Here is a 22,936-nt window from a genome sequence, read left to right as displayed (position 1 = left end):
GGGATATAATGTATAGGCCTGGTGGGTTCAGGGTCTTTCATCTTACATCTGCCTGCGTGCAGTTTGGAGGTGCAAGATACCTGAGCGTGTAATGTTAATTTTACCTGTGATCCTTTGAATAAATCAGCACTGTTTTGAAGTTACTTGGACTGTCTCATCTCTCAGAGTTAGCAATGGTAACAAGAACCAAAGACCAACAATGAGTGTAAATATTGTAAATAAGAGGAAGAGGCTAGGAAGAAAAATGAGGAGCTGAGCATGTATGTTCAAACACACACACTATGAGTAAGTGAAAAAAAAAACACTGACAGGTTAAAGCAGATATTTAGAACTGTTTCAAAACAGTTCAATCACAACTTTAAGACAAAGTGGAAAAGAGCAAATATAAGTATCACAAAAGAGAGAAAAGAACAGGGTTTTGGTAAGGGAAAGATTTGAGTGTTTTTTTCTGGAAGACACTAAAGGGCTGGTTGTTGCTGGGCCTTGGGATGGGATTGCATGATCAGGCTAAGAGCTTACAGATGTGATATCTTCTTGCATGTCAAGCTATCACGCCTTGGATAGAAACAAACAACACTGCACTTCACAGAACTGGACAAAAGGATCAATGGGAAGAGACACAACAAGCCGACATGAAAAAACTAGCAACAACGAAGCCTGACAGTTGCTTTGCCTCACATTGCCTTTGTCTGGACCAGCCAGGTTGAAAAAATGGCAGTTGAACTCACAGCACAGACTCCAGCCAATGGCCGACTAACATGCACGTTCTACCCCTGCGTGACAGAAATAACTCCACCTACCAGCAGCTGGCGGTATCTGTATTCGATCAGAAAGGGAAAGTAGAAGAGCTGGACTACAGAAATACAAGCATAAACAAATCATGTTTATAACTGCTTCTAATCAAGAACATGTCTGATAAGAAGTTGTAAATGACACTGCCATTCTCTGCCCTTAGTCTTCACGCTGTGGAAGAAGAAAGTCGGTCATGGAGGTGAAAAACAAGGAGAAACTGCACTAAATGTGTGAAATCATGAATACAACAGTGACAGGCTGAAGGAGCTTTGCTAAACATTTCTCCACTATTGCACTGATTCCCTTAGTTGAACAACCAGAGTGGTCTCTCTCACCGATGAGGTCTGACCAGTCGATGCTGAACACACTGAATCAGCTTAAAAGCCGCTGACAGGTTCCGACTAGTGCCAACAACGCGGGACATTGAGAACAAGCCTGGAGATACACTCACTGACAACCTGATGGTGATGACTGTCAATCGTCGGCTTGGTGTGTCACAACTATAGTTGCTTTCCTCAACGAAAATTATGACTAAATATCCTCGTCAATGAACCTTTATCGCGTGACGAAGATGAGACAAGACGCAACGAAAATGCTGGTCGTGTGACAATGACTATAACTAAATGTATAATGCAATATTGTTGACGAAAAAAACGAGACTAAATGTGGTTCACAAAATAAAAACTATGCCAAAATGTCTCTTTATTTTCGTTGACCAAAACGAAGTGAAATGTTATAACGTTATTTCGTCTCGTTCAGTCGCGTTATTATTATTATTTTGCAGTATTTCTGTTTCCTGTGTTTCGCTTCAGGGGCCGCATCAAGCCGCACTGCGCAGACGCAGGCGACGTCACTTCCTTAAGCCCCACTCGCGGTATTATTTAGAAGACGTCAACAGATGGGGAGAAATGTGGCCACAAAATCACACAACATGTGTATTGGATGTATTCTTGAGTCTATAAGTTAACAATAATATAATAAGATAACCTTGTTTGAAATGGGTTTGGCTCAAAGAAACTTTTGGTTTCATCTATACTACTAGGTACTTGTACTATATTGACTAGGTTAAATAGAATTGCATTGCTAAAGAGACTAAAATACAATTTTCACTGACTAAAACTAGACTAAATGTCATCAGTTTTCGTCGACTAAAACTATACTAGACTAAAAAGAGTATGAATGTGACTAAAACTAATAAAAACTAAAATGACAGCTTCACACAAAGACTAGACTAAAACTAAAATTAAAACAGGCTGCCAAAAACAACTCTAGTCACAACCCCCCCCAAAAAAGTAGGATGAAAGAAGTGCTCTGAATTGAAACACAGAGCAACAGGGTTTGCTTGTAGAGAAGCTAAGATGCAAAAACTGACAGAGATTGACATAAAGACAGAGAAAGGGAAGAAAGAGCAACAGAGCAGTAAACAACTCTAGGAATAAAACGCATTTTAATAAAGCTTTTCTGCCTTTTTACAGGCTGTGGGAAATAGCAGCGACCTTAATCTCTCACTAGCTTAAATCTTACATTTCTATCTGAAGGATACAAATCACCTATATGATTATTCATGTGCCTGCATTTGTGTGTGTCTATAAAGTCCTCATACTATTACCAGTCTGGTTCTTTCAACAGCACCAACATTAAAGCAGTGTATTAGTCTATGGAAGCCATGGGACTGGATGTGGATTGACCATCATGACCTACAGTAGGACCACTGTGGTTACAGGCTATTCTACAGTTAAGACATACTACACCCATTTGAAGTCCACATTCATCACAGATTTTCTTGGAGTGAAAAACACTCCAAGAAAACACATGTTGCACCCATGCTTTTAAACTAAATAGTTGGTCAAAGTGAAGCAAGGATCTAAAGATTTAAAATCTGTTTTATGATTAAGCTGACAGTTTGGGTAGGCATTTCCATGTTAACCTTACTTTTTAACATCTGAGTGGCTTTGATAATAGTTGTAACTGGATTTGTTTAAACTCTGCATGTGGTAATGATGCCCTTTAGACTCCACTGTAAAGTTGTTTAATGCCCTGCAGCCACACATCTTAGTAAATAGGCTAAATGTTACTACAACCAAGGAAAATGACAGGCAAACTGCAAAAATAAGAACCATGCTGTAGAAAAACAGAACAGATTTTTCTTATCCACAAAGACATACAGTCTAGGTTGACTGGCGACTCTAAAGTGCTCGAAGGAGTGAGTGTGAGTATGTGTGTCTGTCTGTCTCTAGGCACCAGCCCTGTGATACACTGGCGACCTGTCCAGGGTGTACCCCTGTCAGCTGGGACGGGCTCCAGCCCCCCATGACCATATTCAGGATAAGTGAAATAGCTAATGGATGGAAGGAAAGTCTTATCCACACTGTCATTTCACCACCTGTGCACAAGCAGATCTGGGTACAGGCAAGGAACAACATGGCAAAGATCATTCGCTGGTGAACAACAGAATGCTGTTTAGAAGCAACAAACTGCTATGTTAGAGACTCACACAGCACAAAAGCCAAACGGGAACTTTTGCACAGTGCTGTTTCAGCCCACTATTCCAGGCTCTCTGTGCTGACCTTCCCTTCTTTCACGTCTCCTAATGAGATTAATTAAGCCAGTCTAGAGTTTGTTTAATGAGGCCTCAGTGGCCTGAAGCATGGAAAGGACAGACGCTGGGAAACACAAGCCTCAGATTCCAAATAAAATCACCTAAACTTCAAAGGGGTCTTATAAAAAGGTGGTTTAAAATGTAAAACCTTACCTATAGGGCAGCAGGACACTTTGGGAGAATGTCTGGCACTAAAAGTGGCACTATTACCAGCGTAAACTTGAGCATGGCATCCCCTTTCTCCTCTGAAAGGGCCTTTGAGCTGACCGCACTCTAACAAAACTTTACCATTGCAGGTTATACTGTGACTGATGGCTGCATCTTTGTGGTGACCCTATACAATGTATCAGCTCATAAATGATTTTACTGCTTTGGCACTGCCTTACTTAACACAGTATTGAGGAAACTGGAGAAAAAAGGAAACCTTGAATGGCTATTTGTCAACTCTTACCAGGCAGTTACTTGGGCTGAAATCACACTGGTATTAAAACAATCGGCAACATCTGAACAGGAACTGTATCCACATACTGTGCTTATTGCAATGATACATATACAATAATCTAACAAACTAGTTATGCCTAAAAGTGATGCAATGGAATGTGAACAGTGAGACAGGTGGCAAAAAGACTGAACCCACTTCCCAAACTGTCATCAGCTACTCCATGACAAATGGTTCCTAATACACTGGTAGTTTGACTTTTCACAAACAGATCAAGGGCCATTTGGTCAAAGCAGCACCAGCACTTTACCTCAGTCTAAATCAGAATGCCTGATCCCCATTTGTTTGGCTATACAGACTCATCGGCCACATAAACTTCGCACCATGGAGATTGTAAAGGCACACAAGTTCTGCTGTACTGGTGTCATGCAGAGGCTTACTCTGAGAAAAATACAATATCATGAATAGATGTAAACATAAGCTCTGACTGGGTGGATTATTACAAGATATACAAATAGACTTTTTTGACATACAAAAAACAATTGTTGTCATTAGTGTGCAGTCTTACCTATTTGCCTCTCAAGATCTGCTGCTTCATCCGGAGTGGCCCTGGGCAGCACCCCTGGGTCACTGAAGCTGGTTCTCAGCAGTGTCCCCAGTACAAACAGAAACAGCACACCACCTATCACTGGGATGGCTGTGGTTAACTGCAGAGCCAGGAACGGACAACTGGTAGGACAGGAAGAGAGGGGGAGAAAAAGATAAATAAGCAACAAACAAGCAAGAAACATGTGGTTTTCTCTGACTGTTGAGCAATAAAAAACTGGGCGTTCAAGAAGTTGAGAGTTTAAAGGGCAAACATCAGCTGGGAGCCCTGAGGGGAAGGAGTCCGTCTTCTCAAATACATACTGCTCTTCTTATTATACATATTAGTACACAACACAGAGTCTATTACAAGTCTGAATGCCAGCTGAGCAAGCCCTGAGGTTGAGAGAGTGTTAATGTGTGATTGTTGCTTTATGATAAGTAAATGGATATAACCGCTTAACAGACAAACAGGTGCACACGAGGGTCAGGCCCCTGTGTTGTAATTTGCTGTAATGAGACAATTTAGCATAATTCCATTAAACATCCAATGGTGCAGGTGGTTGTTAGAGTAATCGCATTTAGTCCCAGAGGTGTGGGGTACTGGCTGCTGTATCCTATTTCAGTTGTTAGTCGCTGGTCTACTGGACTGGATCTGCCATTCGAGACCAAGTAAACAAACATGTGGTAACCATTTGTTTGGAGGGATGCTGTTGAGAAATGCAAAACTATACTGAGTTGAGCAAAGCTTCTCAGTGAAAGCTGCATTTATACAAAGGCTTTTTCATCTGTTCATCTATTTCAATAAAGTGCCAAAGGGAAACAGATTCTGTAAATCACACTTTTACGTATCTATAAACTTTTATCAACAGAAATATACTTGTTTCAAATAACTTTCAGTAGCAGATGTTAAAGACAATTCGAATCCTTTAAATTGGATCATTTCCAAATTGTCTTCACTTAGTCCAGGTACAGCTGATTAATTGCTGACCTCTGTAGGGGAAGCGCCATTTGTTCGGAAGATGCTAGACTACACTGAATAATGAACAACACTTGCATTACTGCCATTCACTAAGTGCATCACACTGGACTCCATGATTGACTGCAATTTAAAAAGTAATGCAGAGAAAAACATGACTATAGATCATCAACAGACTAAAAATGCTTAAAGCTGAACTGACTGCAATAATTAATTGATTAATGGACAGTGGCCATTGTTCAACTGCAATTTTGGGACTAACACAAATGTTACATAATTTACAGAAATTAACAAGCAGCCCTTCTTTAAATTTAGCAAAGCACTGCCATTTTTTTAAAAACATGTACAGTGCACAGGTTCCTGATGGGCATTATATTATTATGACACCATCTCACCAGCCTTCAGATGGTAACACCATGGGAGGACAGTTGCATCCGCTGATCTATGCCAACACCAGTTAATGTGACAAACCAAGCTAAACTATATTTAGGATTTCCATGTAGGGTTCCAACAATAATAATGGAAGGGGTGGATGTAAATACAGACCTGGAGCAGTTATGTAGGTTATATTCACATTACATGCTGAAGCAGACCAAATCCAATTTTGTTCTGATCTGGGGGGGTTGGGGGATTTCAAAATGGAACATTAGGGCACACAATGTGAATGTTAACGATAGGTTGTGATAGTCCTGTTTTGAATCCAGTTCCAAGTTGGTAAAATACTCAGCTTTGTAAAGCTTCACGGCTCTGTTGAGTTTACACTGTTTGTCCTCTCTGACAATACACAACTTGCCCAAAAAAAAAAAAAAAAGACAAATAGGTGAAACTCAGCAATATTGTTGTGTTATGCTTATTGTATGTATACATAAGTTAAATGAGCCAATTGCAAAATGCAGTACTTTTGGGAGGGTACTCAGGACAGAACAACAAGTCCTAAAAATTCATCTAGTGTCCACAATGTTAAAATAGGAACTGGTGTGTTTATAGTGCATTATGAACTTGACAACTTTCAACTAATAATATTTTCACTGTCGTTTTTGAGCTTCTGCAGCTGCAGCGCAGTCGCCCGGTGAGCAGCAAACACAGGACAAGGAAACATGAGTGAGAACAGGGTTGATGAAACCCACAGAGCAGTGACAAAATACACTACAACCCTTCAGCTCAGCACAAAGTCCATGATTTAGGTTTGATAGTTAGTAGTTTCTGTTAGTGTCAGTGGCAGACTGCCTGGTAAATGGTCTATAAGCACAAATAAAACGGCCAATTGTGATATTAGCATGGTTAACAAAAGATAGATTCCTAAATATTTTATCTTTTGTTATGCAAGGTCAAATTTGTTGCTATGCTAAATGAAGTTAAACACTTTTTTAAACTGACAAACTTAATCTAATAAGAAATAATGAACATAATCAGATTCAATACAGGATTCAAAAGGGGACTTGGAACTGGATTCAGATTCCATAAAATGCTACTGAACCCCATCCCTAGTGAATGTAGCCTTATATTTGCTAATGTGTTAACTAGAGATCTAGCATCATCTACACTCTCTGCTGTGCCCTGACCTGCTGGAGATGCCTGCCTTTCAGCCAGGGGGAAAAGGTCAGCCAAAAAATTGTGGAAAACTTCTAATTTTATAAACACAAGTGGCTGGCATTACACCATATTCTCAGGTGTTTTACAGACACACCTTGCCTGTGAGCTGCGAGTGAACCAGTTCATTATGGTGTGATCTGTCCGTAAGAAAAACGTCTTATCTCAAGCAAAACCAAACAAGAGGCTGCATGCTAGAGCATATGGAACATCTGTTTTTATTTAAAAAAAGAAAAGGAAAAAAATCTGAACTAGATGCAGACAATACTCATGTTTTCTAAAAAAAAACCGATTAAGCTGTGACAAACACTGTAAATAACTCATGCCATTACACCCTCTGAGCGTACCTTGGCTGTTCCTGCTGTTCTCTACATCTGGGCTGAGACTGGACTAAGCAAAAAACGCTGGGTTTTCTGGGACATCAGCAGGGGCCTGCAAGCAGGACAACACTGCACAGCACATTTTCCAAGGTCAATGTACTCAGTGGACACTGACATACATTATAATATACACTGCCACTCACTTAAAGACAGTGCTCAATGCTTTGTGATTCTTTGCCACTGCATCCTGTCTGTACACTAACACAGGGCATATTCCCATCTGCCTGGGGCAGTGCTGCAAACCATCTTTCTGATTATAGCTTTCCAAACATGTTGCCATTTGAATAAATCACAGCTCTGTTGCTCTTTCTTATTAAAACACTTTCTCGCCAAACACTGCTTACAACAAATGCACAAATCTGTTCGTCTTTGAATTCAGACCACTCCACAGACATCGTTATATGACCAAGTAAGAATCTGGTTCTATCATCTCATATTTTAACTTTTATACATCACTACTGCAACAGTAATGTAGGTTATATAAACAAGGAAAAATGCTTTAGGGGCCCTAAACAAATGTGTTCAATATGTCTTCAGTTCATATACTGCCTTACTGAAAACATGTTTAGTTTGCTTTAATGTCCAGGGAGGAAACAAATTAAAAGAGAATGCCAGCAGATGTCAGGCCATTTATGCCATGCTGAGAGGACATTTGCTTAGAAAATGCTGAAAAGGGATGACTCCTCTAGTCACGCAGGGAAAGAACTCAGGTCTTTGTTTCTTGACTATAACTTTAAGTGTATAAAAAAAATGTAACATCACCACATAGCAAACACAACTCACCCCATCTGTTAGCTGCAGGTTAAACACAAATATCCACACTAAAGCGTGTAGGCTTTTCCTACCATGTGTTGCTTTTTTTGTATTAGAACAAGATTCCTAGTGGACCAACTATACAGAGCTTCCCTTTCTGTATCACACAGGAGAGACTGAGAAAGGAAACACTATTAACCACCTTTAGCAAACACTTGTATCAAATGCATTTCTTTTTCTAAAAAACAACTAAAAAAAGAGCTGACAGTTAAGTAGCCTGATTCAGCTGTTGTATTCAATTTTTTACAAATTCATTAAATATTTTTAATAATTAACAAAAATGCCATAGAGTGAAGGTTGGGTGAACATTAAATGAGAGACAGCAGAACCAGATGGGTAATATTTTAGTATTTCTGAATAAAATGTTAAACAACAAAACACACCTGCTGTTTGACCGGCCCATCTGAACTGTTACTGAACTGACAAACACTGTTCAAGTCCACAGATCAACACCGGTCTTTGATAGCACTACAGGGCTACAGGACACAGCTTGCCTCTGTCTGCATCTGGCCCTGGAAAGCAGAAAATGTGATGTCATTAGCCGATATCATTTCATCCACCTATTTAGTCTATTCTCTATTGGCCACACCACATTAATGAATCCACCAGTTAAACATGCTAATGGGAAATCGCTACAGTTGTCAAAAGCTTGGCAGACCATGGATGAGGGAGTTGTAACAATTAACCTAAAACCAAGATCTGAATGGCTTTGAAACAGTCAGTGAGAAAGTCAAGCTGCCCACTGGAATGTCAAATATTAACAAAAGTCATTTAGCACTACAAAAAGACAAGTACAGACTGCAGTGGACAGTCAGGACTGCAGAAAAGATCATTGGTGTGAGTCTGCCCTCCATGGAGGACCTGTACACCTCACGGGTCAAAAGGAGGGCGGAGAGGATCACTGCAGACCCCTCACACCTGGGACACAATGTGTTTGAACTCCTCTCTGGACGGCGTTACAGGTCACTGTGCACTAAGACAACCAGGCACAGGGACAGTTTCTCCCCCCAGGCTGTCACTCTGATGAACACTTAACCCACGACAGTATGACTGGACAATAACCCTCAGTGCAATACCTGTAAATATACCTCATACAGATTATACAGACTCGTACAGGTCTCTAGGTCTTAAGTTCTCTGTTTTATCCCTATTTATCTCATTTCAATGAACATTCCTTTTTTACTGTCTGCATTGTTTACTGTCTGTTTATACTTGTACAATACAATGCTTTTTCTGCATTGTTTGCACTGTTTGTTGATGTTAATACTGCTATTTTGTTATATTACACCGCCTTATGCTGGTTTACTGTTTGCACATTGAGAGCCGATGTACCAGAGTCAAATTCCTCGTGTGTCCGTCACACCTGGCCAATAAAGCTGATTCTGATTCTATTTTGGAACTTGGCATCTGGCAAGTGGTGATGGAGAAGGCTAGGAGAGCTTCACAAACTGCTGCCTCTGTCCTCAGAAGCTGTGCCTCAATGTATAAGAGATCAGAACATGATGAAAAGGCAGCTGTGTGCAACAGGAAGTGACAGGTTTGTACAAATAGACAGAGCTTTAACAATGAAGCCATTAGAGAGGAGAACAGATACATCAAGCCTGTTTCTTCTGTAAACGTGGATCAATAAAGAAATGTGGATGAGCTGCAGGTAGGCATCAACTTGGATTAAGCTCCCCATAAAGACAATGTCCAGAAAAACAGCTTTTTTAATCAGTCACTGAACAAGAGCAGTAAAGACTAAAAATCTTTTAAGACAAAAACAAGGAACTGGACATTTCCAAAGTTACACCGTCATTTCAGTTTTAGTTTGATCACAAATCTTATATTTAACTGGGACTTTAGGAGGCTGTTGCCATAGAGACGGACAGTATCTACTGTCAGACATGGTAAATTGTGAAAGGGAATGTGGTTACCCTGGAAACTGCCACTATGAGTTAGCTGAAGCCTCCAAGACTGAAAAAAGAAACTGAGACATTCACCGAGATAGAGACAACATGATGACATTCAACACAAACCATTTAAATGTCTCAACAAGCAATTTTGGTAGATGAGGGTGAAGACTGAATTATTGCTGGATTTGTTCCGAAAAACGGAGCCAAGACTGAAGTTGACCACACAAGAAATCCGAGTTGAGGACTCGGTGGGTAATGTCCTTACTAGGGGTGTAACAGCGCTTTGTGGAACGATACATCATGATTCAAAGATGTCACAATATGCATCATAAAAATGAAAAACAGATCACAATATCAAGTCAAGACTCCCATGGAATTTATGTTAACGCAAGAGGGGGCAATAGGCCAGATGTGTTTTCTTGACCAATCTGCTATTGACCCCGAAGTTCACCAAGGTTAGTTATACTAGCCAGTAACCACACTCTAATCTACAGAATAGGAAACAAATTGTTTGAAAGCAGTTTTGACACTAGTTTTCATTCTCACTGTGTTTATTGTATGCGTATTGAACCATTAAGCCCTGTACCAAGTGTCAAACTTCACCGTGAGCTGATTATATCCTTACACCCCCTGGTACTTATATAGGCTCTATCAGGTCCTGGTATAGTTTTATATTTCAGCCTTAGGGACAGTAAATATATGAACAGGAACATGGGTCTTGAAATAATTAAACGTGTACAGTGGATTCAGAAAATATTCTGACCCCCTTTACTTTCTGCACATTTTATTGTGCTGTAGATTCAATTTTGAATGGATACATTGGTCATTTCTACCCATCATTATACATTAATGTATACATCTCCTAAGTAAAAACTGTGTTCAAATTTCACCACTTAGTTTTCAAAACCAGCTTCCCTGTAGATTTCACTGCAAAATGTAAATTACTGACTGCCCGTAATCAATAAAGTACGTTGATTTACATGTATATCAGTACAAAAAATATGGTAAATATACTTACAAGAGAATATCGCCACTAAGATGAAGTTGTTTTTAGGAATTATTCAGCTGGCCTTTGCAGTAGCTGCCTGTTGGAACATACTCCAGATAGGAGTCATAAGACAGGCTTATTTTATCACTTACAGTTTTACTTTATAGAGTTCCTTGATTTTTTTATATGTTAAGTTCCTTTTGATGACAAAGAAACAAGATTAAGACTAACCTCAGTTTCTAAGTAGTGACGCAGGGTCCCATCTGCCTCGGCTGGTACTATGCGTCAGCAGTGTCTCCTGAAATGTGACAGTCAGCTGTATGTATGTGAATAATGCTCTGAGGGTTGAGCGTGCTACATGATAACTTTGCTGATTCACAAAGACTGACATATATTAACCTGTGCAGCAGCTATGTTGCTGCACATGGAAAAGAGTTTGGGATTGCTTTTCTTTTGAAATTTCTTCCCAAAGGGTGTGCAAATCTCAACAATAATCCAATCCAGATTACCATGATCACATTTCCCACTAAATTCTCTTATGATGCCAACCAGATTTTTCAAACTCAGCTAGGAGTTACACCTCTGCTTGATGTAACCATGTGACACTCGCTTCACTCAGCACTCTTCACTGGCTGTCCTTTCACTGTCACCCAAGATAAACTGCACCCTCCTTTACCTTCTTCTTCCTAAAGCTTTGAAGGAAATCAATATGCTGTGATATCCAAAAAGTCTGTCAAACTTTCATCACACACAGACACACACACACACAGCAAATGGGCCTGCATTTATAGTTTAGTGACAAGAGATGTTATCCAACCCTGATGCAGTATCAAATACGTGAATGTGTTTAAAATGTGCTTAAGGTTTTGTTTAAAATGTATCTGAAGCACTTGGCTTTGTGGCCTTTTACTCTAAAGTCTCATTACTCATCTGTGCTACATGGATACAAAGCTTTGTCAGCTTTGCCTTTTATTACATTCAGATTGCTTTTTATGGCAGACAAGGGCAGAACATGAACTTCCTCTTCGCTGTAGGCCAAGTCATTTGTCAATGAAACAAGTGAACATGACATACTTTTGCAAATGGTTACATTTCTGTCTGACTACCCTGAGGAATTTTGATTTCCTGCCACCTTTCAGACAGATGTCAGTAGTGCATATCAGTGGCTCAAAGGACTGCAGTGGTCACATGAGTTTCCAAATACTCCAAATCTGGAAGAATAACCTCCCAGTATATGACATGCATTCAATTATCCCTGGCACAGGGAGTGGATGTGCTCATGCAGGAAAGCTGTGTGGCAGAGGGTGCAGGGCTGACTGAAGGCTTCAGGCTTATTTGACAACCACGATTGGGGGCAACTGTGGTTCAGTGGGTAGAGCAATCGTCTCCCAACCAGAGGAGCGGAGGTTCGAATCACGGTGCCTGCAGTCTACATGTCGAAGTGTCCTTGGGCAAGACATTGAACCCCCCAAGTTGGTGCCTTTTATGGGGTTACAAGGTTTTCTTTATGCCCCCACAGAACAACCAGCTTGTCCATTTATACAGTTCTTAACACCTGTGGATAAACTGGATTATCCCGCCTTAAAGTGGCATTGTTCCATTATAAAACCTGAGCATCAACATCTGGCATTACCTGCACCTGCAAACAGAGAAGACTTATTTGAAGACAACTTACCACTAAAGACTATAGACTTGTGGCATAATTTACATGCCATCTTTGTTGTGCCGACTAAAAACAACTGGCCAAATTAACAGACCACAATGAGTCTTGTGGTTAGAACATTTCTGAACCAACCGAGCCACAGCACAATAGGACTCAGGACTTCAGTGTTTATGTCTGTATGTATGCTGTACTTTCCTTTCTTGTTTCCTCAGAGTTTTAAGTCAGACATAACTGATCTTTTGTTGTTTGGTTTTATTTTAGTTTTTGTTCTGTATCATAAAAAAATCTGCCAACACAAATTTGTTTTTGTATTTACTTTTTCCATTTTTGACATTTTACCTGCAAATAAAATGCAAAACTCAATCAATGTTGTGCCCTTGCCATAGCTTTACCCTGTCGCTCCTTTTTCACAGTAAAACTCAATCATTCTTTTAAAAACTGCTGAGAGAGTCACACTTAAATAAGCAGGGCTGGCCAAACAAGGCACATATTCAGACAACTGCTTTCTGTCCTGTCTAAATTACGACTGGTACGACTGACTGAAGTTACACAGGGGTAATGTGGGTGTGCGCAGATAGCAAAAACCTACTATAACTACCTAATACACTATATCCTGAATGATAAAACAACTACAAAGTGAAAACTGTGTTTACATAACATGTAGCTTACTCATCAGGTTGTCCCAGGGATTTCAATGTGGTTGCAAGTTTGCATGTTGTTCTCTACAAAGTAGAAACCTGTCTGCCTGGTTTATAATTATCTGATGGGATTCATGACAGGATCACCTGCTAAGTAGTTCAAATCTTCTGAACCAAACCAGGATTTGGCAATTAGTCTGGCCAAAAATTGCTATTTAGAATTACCAGCAAGCTGTAAAAGAGGGGAAAAAAATAACTTGGGAAAAAAAAATTGCTCCAATTGCTCTAGAGCGGAAAGTTAATTTATTATAGTAGTATATTATTTTGGTGGGGAATGTGACTAGTTCCTGAACATTCTTGCTGTGCAGAGGGTAAAAACTACTTCCCTTTAATTAAGCCCGTCAAACAGCACATGCTCCCAGGCAATGTACTGCTCTCGACAACCATAATAAATAAAATGGCTACAGGACATCAATTAGACGTGACTAAACATGCAGGAAAAACTTTAAAGCCTATCCCATTCTTGCAGCACTGAAACAGGCAGCACCAGCAAGGCTAGAAACAACCTTGCAAATACTGCTACAACAGAAGCCAATATGCAGGTCTGGTGACTACCGTCCTGTCTGATAAATGTCTCCTTTCAGCTGATGAGAGAGGGAAGTCAGAAGGACTCAGACGGCCTGGGGGCATGGACAGCTGAGCAGTGTTAAGCTGAAAAGTGGCTTTGTGGTTGCATGGTGTTCCTGAACAAAGGACACTACCCTGGGCCGAGTTCCACTGGCTGGTCAGGGTGTAGGAAATTAAGCCATCTGGGGGGAGAGGTATCACCAGGAAGCATCTGGCATCCTCCACACGGATGCCGGGCAACATCCAGGTTCAAATGGACACTGCAGTACGTTTCTCTCCCATTTCTCTATTTTTACCAACTGTTCCATAGTCAAGAGATTTGGAGGCTTTAGTCTGTGATGCCCTTTCTCCTACAGTCTGCCCTTTGGTCATGGCTTATGTCGGTATCTCTGCTGAAGTGACAATGTACTCAGAGAGGAAGTGGTCCATAGGTCAGTGCCAATAGATGCATAGGACCGTGTCGTGTAGAATTGTAAACATAGGGCATACTAAAAAAGACGGAACAAGACGCACAAGAAATACAGTGAGATGTAAACAAACCTGAATCACTTTGTCCTCACTTACTGCATTACTGTGTGGTATGCTAGTTCCACACAGGAGGACCACAATGCTCCAGCCTGAGTGGTCAAAACCACACAGAGGATTGCAGGATCTGAGCTCCCAAGCTTGGATATGGTATATGGTAGCTGACAACACAAAAGGGCTACCACCATTAGTACAGACCCAACCCAGCCAGGACACAGCTTATTTGAACCCCTGCCATCTTGGAAGAGCTACAAAACCCTTACAAGTTTCACTACCAACTATTTGCTGTCATGTTCGACACCTAAAGTTTAAGGGGAGCAATAAATATGCAATAATTCAATATTTTATTGTGCAAGAATCAGACCCTTCATGTGTAATACTACTCATTTACATGCTCATGGTTTTCATTCAGCATTCTCTGTCAAACAGGAAATTCCCATGCAACATCGATTATTGTGCACTATGTACATCGTATACTGGTGCACTTTTGTTATCTTTATCCTTTGTTTTATTACACTGCTTACTGTTGCTATTTTGTTACCATAATCTTTATTTTATTGTGCAACATACACTTGCACTTTTAAAAACATTATAATGCTACTGTATTTTAAATAGTGTATATATTATTTGTAATGTTATATTATATTATATTACATATGCTGTTGTATTTGTATATATTATTATTTGTACTTATATACACACACACACGCATATACACCCCCCCCCACCCCCCCCCCCCCCCCCCCCTCGGGGGGGGGGGCCCTGCCATAACATTGACTAATGGAATAATTGGACTGCACTCTTCTGGACAGAGATCTCAGATGTTGTTCCTGGGATCTGTTGGAGCCACTCTCCCAGTTTGGGGGTCACAGACCCCAATGTTCCTATTACCACGGGGACCACTTGTGCCTTCACCTTCCACATTTTTTCTAGCTCTTCTTTCAGCCCTTGGTATTTCTTGACCTTCTCGTGTTCCTTCTTCCTGATGTTGCTATCACTTGGGATTGATACATCTATTACTACGGCCGCCACCTTCTGTTTGTCCACCACTACTATGTCCGGTTGGTTGGCCATTAATGGTATGGTAGACTCCTGCCTCTAATGATCTTGTACTTAGAACCTGTTCTTGTGCTGCCAGGATTAGTGCCTCTGTGGTGTCTTTCAGTAGGATTCACTGGTATGATTTTTTGATATCAGCCACTTCTTCTATCTGACGGTGATACATAATGTGCAGGGGTTTGTCCTTCCATGAGGGTTCCTGCTATTCCTTCCCATGTTCTTCTGGTTTCTGCTGCCTCAGGTATTCCCTAAGCACGTCATCACTCAGGGCCATCTTCCTGATGTATTCATGAATCTTTGTTGTTTCATCCTGGATAGTGGCTCTGACACTCACTAATCCTCGGCCTCCTTCTTTCCGCTTAGTGTACAGTCTCAGGATGCTGGATCTGGGGTGAAACCCGCCGTGCATTGTAAGGAGCTTCCTTGTCTTGATGTCAGTGGCCTCTATCTGCTCCTTTGGCCAGCTTATTATGCTAGTGGGGTACCTGATGACCGGCAGGGCGTAGGTGTTAATTGCCCGGACTTTGTTCTTTCCATTCAGCTGACTTGCCTTACTCTCTGCAGGTACTTAGTAGTTGCTGCTTTCCATGTGGCCTCTTCATGGTTCCAATTTGCCTGCGGGATCCCAAGGTACTTGTAGCTGTCCTCAACATCTGCTATGTTGCCTTCTGGTAGTACAATCCCCTCAGTTCTGTCTACCTTTCCTCTCCTTGTTATCATTCGACCACACTTATCCAGTCCGAATGACATTTCGATGTCCTGGTTGTAGAGCCTAGTGGGTGTGGATCAATGAGTCGATGTCTCATTCACTCCTGGTATACAGCCTGATGTCATCCATGTAGAGGAGGTGGGGCATGGTTGCTCCATTCCATAGTCTGTATCCGTAACCAGTCTTGGTGATGATCTGGCTGAGGGGGTTTAGGCCTATGCAGAACAGTAGCAGGGACAGAGTATCTCCTTGGTAGATACTGCACTTGATGTTGACTTGTGCAATTGGCTTGAAGTTGGGCCTCTAGGGTTGTTTTCCATATTCCCATTGAGTTCTTGATGAAGGCTCTTGGAGTCCTGTCGATGTGGTATAATTCCAAGCATTCCAGGATCCATGTGTGAGGCACTGAGTCATAGGCTTTCTTGTAGTCAATCCAGGCAATGCACAGGTTGGTATGTCTGGTCTTGCAGTCTCGAGTAACTACTTTATAAAACAGTAGCTGGTGCTTTGCTCCTCTGGTGTTACTACCAATTCCTTTCTGAGCCCTGCTCATGTATTGAGCCATGTGCCCGCCCATTTTAGCTGCTATGAGGCCTGACAGGAGCTTTCATGTTGTGCAGAGGCAGGAGGTAGAACGGGTCGTTTCCTAACTGGAGGATTAGTGGTTCGATTCCTGGCTTGTCCAGTCAACGTGTCGAAGTGTCCTTGAGCAAGACACTGAACCCCCAGTGGCTCCCAGTGATGTCACCGGTGTGTGAATTTGAGAGTGCGAAGGGGTGAATGGCCGAATAATGTCAAAACGCTTTGAGTGTGCTGTGAAAGCGTAGAAAGGTGCTATAAAAGACCATTTACCCCTTTCTTCACCATGCCTTTCTGCAATTCTGATAGCTGGCCAACTTCTCTCCTTGCTGCCTTGATCTTGGTCTCCAACCTCCTTCTCCATGGAGGATACTGTTCCTTATGGCATTTGTTGAACTTATAGCCAAGCATCTCAAGGATGACGGTTGGTGTGGTGTATATGAGCTTGTTGGCCACAGCGGTTCCATCTTGCTCGTGATCTTCAATCTCAGGTCAGCTGCTCTTGATTTAAGCTCATCTGGGCTTGTTATTGGGGCTTGGTACCCAATCTCCGATTGTGGGGGTAATGATATCTGCTCCCTGTACTGGTATCCTGGCTCCCCCTTGCTGGAGCATTAGTGTTGTACCTTGTCAATCTCTAATAGGAAAGGAATGTCACTTTCGGCTTTTCCCGTTTAGGGGTCGCCACAGCAAATTGTCACACCGACGACTCGCATGTTGACATTTGACACGTGTTTTACGCCGGATGCTCTTCCTGACGCAACCCTGATTTGAACCCGGGCCGCAGCGGCGAGAGTGCTGCGCCTTAACCACTAGCCTGCCAGGGATGGCTCTTTAATATAAATATATATATGTATATTACTATTGTATTGCTGCAATATCTGAGGGGCTGCCAAGACTGAATTTCATTGTAATTATTCTTCTAAATGAACCCCTAAGCATCTTTTTAGCCTAACATTATAGATCTGTTGATTATTTAATTAGTTAATCATTTGGTTTATAAAATGTCTAAAATCTGTGGTTTTGTTACAAAGCACATGGTGATGCATTTAAATCTTATTTTGACAGCTCAACAGTTCAAAACAATTCAATTTAGAGAGAAAAGCAGTAAATCCACACACTGGAAAAGATGCCACTAGAGATCATTTGGTACTTTCACTCGAAGACTTAATTAGTCAATTATCTTTGTCTAAACTAGTAAATTAACCAACTAATCATTTTATACCGCCTAGTAAATATCTCAAGGAAAAAAAACTTTAATCTTACATCAAATTAAGTCATGTGAAATGTTCTAAATTACACAAGGACAATGTTGTACAAACACACACATACAGCCACAGTTTTGTTTATAATATTTAAACAAATAATAAGGACTGTGTGCCATACTATTCATAGCTACTCCTACATTCAATAGTTACTTCATTAAGTACATCTGTATAGTCTAGTACAATCCCATACAACAGTTCTGCCATGAATTCTACTTTTAGTTGTAGTGGGTGGTGTTGTATTCAAGTGTTTCTAATATTTTGGGCACAACATTTACATTACATTGGAGGGCCAGAAGATTAAAAACACCTTTCAAAACACACCACAACTACAGACACAATAATAAACAAACGGAAGAACAAAAACATTCATAAGCTTCGCAAATGCAGGATTGATGATGGAGCTGTTGTACTGGATTGCATTAGGTTTTACAGGTGAACTAAGCAAAGCGGTGTTATCATTAGGCATGGCCTATCTTTACAGTTCAGATAGTGAACAGCAGCCATCAACCTCTGGGTTTGCCCATTAAGCTTTCTGTGGCTTCGAAGCACTTTAGCCTGATAAAGACTGACTGAGCAACAGATCTCATGATGGAGCAGGATTCTTATCTAATATAGATGAGGCTTCTGAGATGAAGGATGACGGGCTGATTAGTTAGGACGCAAGAGGGCAGAGATAATGTACAATCTCTCGGGGCATGCTCCTGTGCTGGCAGCATTCAGGTAAGTGTGTGTGCCTACTTGCTGTATCATGCAATTCTGTCACAGTGGGCCAATTTAGGACATTCAGGATGAGGTTGCAGGGCTGGGTGAGACATGCTGCCTGTTGAGTACAGGTTGTTCTACCAGTGGGAGAAAGACAGAGGGCCCTTTTGGGGATAGTGAGGCTGGCAAACATGGGTGGATGCTAATACTCTGTGCCAGAAGCTGTTGCTATATCAAAAAAAAACATGCTAAAGAGAAGAAAAAAAAGAGCACAAATGATAAAGTGTAAGGTAAGGTAAGCTTCTACTAACCTTTCATGATGTTAGCATGAAAGGACAAACTGCTACACATGGTACATGGGTCAGCCACTATTCAATATCTTGCTCGAGAATACTTTAATTAATGTTTGCAAACAGTGGTTGGAAGACAAGCCCTGTAGCTGGAGGATACTCTGACTGCAAGAACAATGTGCCAACACAAAAATGGTAAATCCAGCACAGAACTGGCTGCCCTGTTTTAAAGCTCAATACAACATGCAAGGGCATGTATAACCCATAAACAAATTAAGACAGGAAACCCACACCTTTTCAAAGGAAATGACACATCTTATTCCATCAGTAACAGACACTAGAAAAACACACTGCCTCTACTGTGTTGTTACATACATATGTTTCTATACATCCTAAACACAGAGAAGCCTCTACCAAAATCCCAACCAGTTTGTACTGACATAATAATACTTTATTTATATAGCACTGTATAACTCAGAGTGCTTCACCCCAGAACATGTATAAGTGCTAAAAAGCACTACTAAAACAATAAAAACCTAAACAATATAAAACACAGAATTTCAAGGTAGAAACAGTAAAAAAAAACTTCCATACCAGAATACAACTGGAATAAAACAACAAGTTAAAATGTCTGTGTTGGATGAGGTAAGATGGGTTAAGCACCAAAAGCCTGTCTAAAAAGGTGGGTTGCTAGAGTTGACTTAAAAGCCGCCAGCTCGGTTATGGACCGTAGCTCTAGCGGTAGAGAATTCCAGAGTCTGGGGCCATACACAGCAAAAGAACGATCGCCCCATTTTTTGTATTGAGACCGTGGGACAACCAAGGACTGATGTTCTGAGCAGCGCAGAGCTCTGCGCGGAGCATAAATAGGCAAAAGATCAGACAGGTATGGAGGAGCAAGGCCATTTATAGACTTAAATACAAATAGTAGCACCTTGAACTCAAGTTTAAACTGTACTGGCAGCCAGTGTAGTGAAAGAAGAACAGGGGTGATGCGGGCATACCTGGGGGTGTTCGACAACAGTCGAGCCGCAGCATTTTGGACCAGTTGAAGCTTCCGGAGAAGAGACAGAGATTCCAACATAGAGGGCATTACAGTAGTGAAGTTGCGAGGTGATAAAAGCATGGATAACTTTTTCTAAGTCTTAGTGCGATAAGAAGGGCTTTACCTTCGTTAGGAGTCTCAGGAGAAAAAAAAGCTAGATTTAACCACGGACCTGATCTGCTAATTGAAATTTAGGCTGCTGTCAAATATCACGCCAAGATTTTTCACGGTATCCATGAATGAAGGGGCTGAAGGACCTAAAGTCGATACAACAGCAGCTGGATCTGAGCTAAAAACAATGTATTCAGTCTTGCTCTCATTTAAATGAAGGAAATTCTGCGATAACCACTGCTTAACATCGCGAATACAGTTATGTAGCGGGGCAAGTGCATTAGAATCGCATTGTATCAATGGCACGTAAATTTGAACATCATCTGCATAAAAGTGAAAATGAACATTATGTTTTGATATGATTGAACCAAGTGGTGACATATTTAAAGAAAAGAGCAACGGGGCCAGAATCAAGCGTTGGGGGACACCTGAGGTAAGAGGGGCTATGGTCGAGGAAGAATCGTCAATAATGACAGAAAAGGTTCAGTTGGACAGGAAAGAAGTAAACCATTCTAGAACCACGCCTCTCAGGCCGACAAGGTGTTCCAACTGGGAGAGCAAAACTGCATGGTCAATGGTGTCAAAGGCTGCCAATAGATCTAGAAGAACTAGAATAACGGGGCGTTTGGCATCAAGGGCCATAGTAATATCGTTATGGACCTTCAGTAATGCAGACTCAGTGTTGTGACAAGGCCTAGAACCTGATTGAAACTTATTAACAACATCCAGACGACATCTCTGAGATCACAGGCAAGACACCCTCTCCAGATTGATACTGGTGATATAACTGACCTATAGCTGAACTTTTTCTCTGACAACTGAGCACATGAAATGAAATCCCTAATCCACAGTGTCAATGTACATAAGTCCACAGCAGATGGGCGCACAAAGACTCAACATACTTTCAACAATACTTACTCAAAGGTGAAGAAAAGTCCACTAGTCACAAGAATGAGGACAAGGGTGAGGCAGAAAACCCCTGTCTGCCTGGCCATCATAATCCTCCCATCACAGTAAAATTTACTCCGACCCGGGAAAGACTCCCACTTCCTCTTCCTTGAGGTCCTTTTCTTGTACGGGGTCTCCATCGGTGTGGAGCTGCGAGTGCTTATTTGGCTGTACTCACACTCTCTCATGGACTCAGATACCCCGAGATGCATCAATTGCTGATGAAAATCGGCACAGCTGGATAACCCCTGGGGCAGATGTGCCTCTGTGGGGAAAAAAACAACCCAGTTCAGTTAAGCAACAAGCCAAATTCATAACTTTTCAGACAAATGCATAGGGTGGAACACTGTGACTGAAAAGTATGAGACACACTTCCTGGTATTAACAACGTAGAGCTAATGCTCACTTTACATTTGTGTAGTTTTCCAAAGACCTATCTCGCTTTATGTGAGTTAGGCAACGTTAAAGCTACAAATATAGATAGTAGTACAGGTTTAGCGGACCTCACGTTAGCTAACTTGGCACTTAACTTCACTGCCAGTTCACACATAGCATAGATTAATCTTTGAAAGCAAGCAACCTGCCTAGCTTTAAACTGAACCTAAGGTGCTCCTAAGGCTAACACAGCTAGCAAGTTGAGATGACTGGTAAGTTAACGTTGGCCGACTTTAGCGATTAACTAGCTACTAGGTTAACTAGCTTGATGGCCATTCACTTCACCCGCTACACGCTTTTGACTTGGCTATTTTACTTCCAAATCTCTCACTAATCTGGAGCTAAAATGCAGACGTAAGTGTGCTCTTCCACTGCTGTCGGCCACATTAACATTACAGACAGTGAGGCTCCACAGCCCGATGTGTTTGTATGTGCCGTAGCGGCAGCTGAAGCGCTGCCTTACCGACGGAGCACACCGCTGGTCGTCGTCACGTAGCTGCTCCTCTCGTTATCCAGGTTTGTTCCGAGCCGAAGACAAAGCGAAGAATACCATTTTTTGGAAGTTTACAGTGTGAAAATGACTTTTAAATGGGCCTGGTCGTCGCCAAAGAATAACTTGGTTTGAAAAGGGAAGGGAAATCCGGAGAACACACAGCGGGGTGCTCTCAAACGAGCGCCAGCATCCCGACTGTCTGTCGCTCAAACAAGACACTGTGAATGCTTGCGCACAACACGACCCGAGCAGGACCTTACAGCCATATGTCCTGGTGTTTCACTGCAAAAGTCGGTAACCAGACGTCAGAAACCTTCAACATTCAGCTCTGCTTTCGAAAAAGTTGCAGCAAGCATTCCACCAGAGGCGTGCAGGCGGACCAGTCGACAACCCTCCGCTCACTACGTGTCCCTGTCCGCACACAGCGCCGCCACCCCGCAAACAAACAGCAACATGGGAGTGGAGCAGCGCCTCCCAGCCCGCTCCGCCCCCTCCGACCGAGGTTGAAATCTCTACTGATAAGGTTCAGGGGGAGGACGGGCTGATAAAGGGGTTCCCAAACCGTGGTCCGTGGACCTCGAAGCGTCCGTTGGAAAGAGGGCATGGGGCTGCCCAGGGAAGGTCCTGGGGTCACAGCAAAATGAGAATTAGTAGAATTAGTAGCTTGTTTCAGCTTGCTATGTTAGCTGGCATACTCAAACTGACAAAACACAAATTAATTATTAAAAGGTATATGTGGCCTGCTGCGAAGACAAGGGTTTAAGGATAAGACTGCTAGTAGCCT

The 22,936-nt window shown here is 41.7% G+C and overlaps 1 protein-coding gene across 3 annotated transcripts in view; it reads right to left on the bottom strand.

Moving 5' to 3' along the window:
* Nucleotides 1-22,671, bottom strand: part of LOC109968319 (probable palmitoyltransferase ZDHHC14) — a 73,637-nt gene extending 50,966 nt beyond the window's left edge. Inside the window, exons 1-3 of one of the 3 annotated variants that reach the window (XR_002276081.1) lie at nucleotides 22,123-22,671; nucleotides 21,195-21,489; nucleotides 4,399-4,559 (exon numbers count right to left, since the gene is read on the bottom strand). Coding sequence is in view for 2 of the 3 variants with exons in the window: in XM_020614497.1 (XP_020470153.1) it covers nucleotides 4,399-4,559; nucleotides 21,195-21,436 (403 nt within the window). In the remaining variant the exon portion in view is untranslated. The remainder of the gene's footprint in view (nucleotides 1-4,398; nucleotides 4,560-21,194; nucleotides 21,490-22,122) is intronic. The other 2 variants (XM_020614497.1, XM_020614496.1) reach the window with 2 other exon arrangements.
* Nucleotides 22,672-22,936: the final 265 nt, after the last annotated feature.

Source organism: Monopterus albus, unplaced genomic scaffold (assembly GCF_001952655.1).
Source record: "Monopterus albus unplaced genomic scaffold, M_albus_1.0 scaffold147.1, whole genome shotgun sequence".
NCBI lineage: Eukaryota > Metazoa > Chordata > Actinopteri > Synbranchiformes > Synbranchidae > Monopterus > Monopterus albus.
This window is presented reverse-complemented; position numbering and strand designations above follow the sequence as displayed.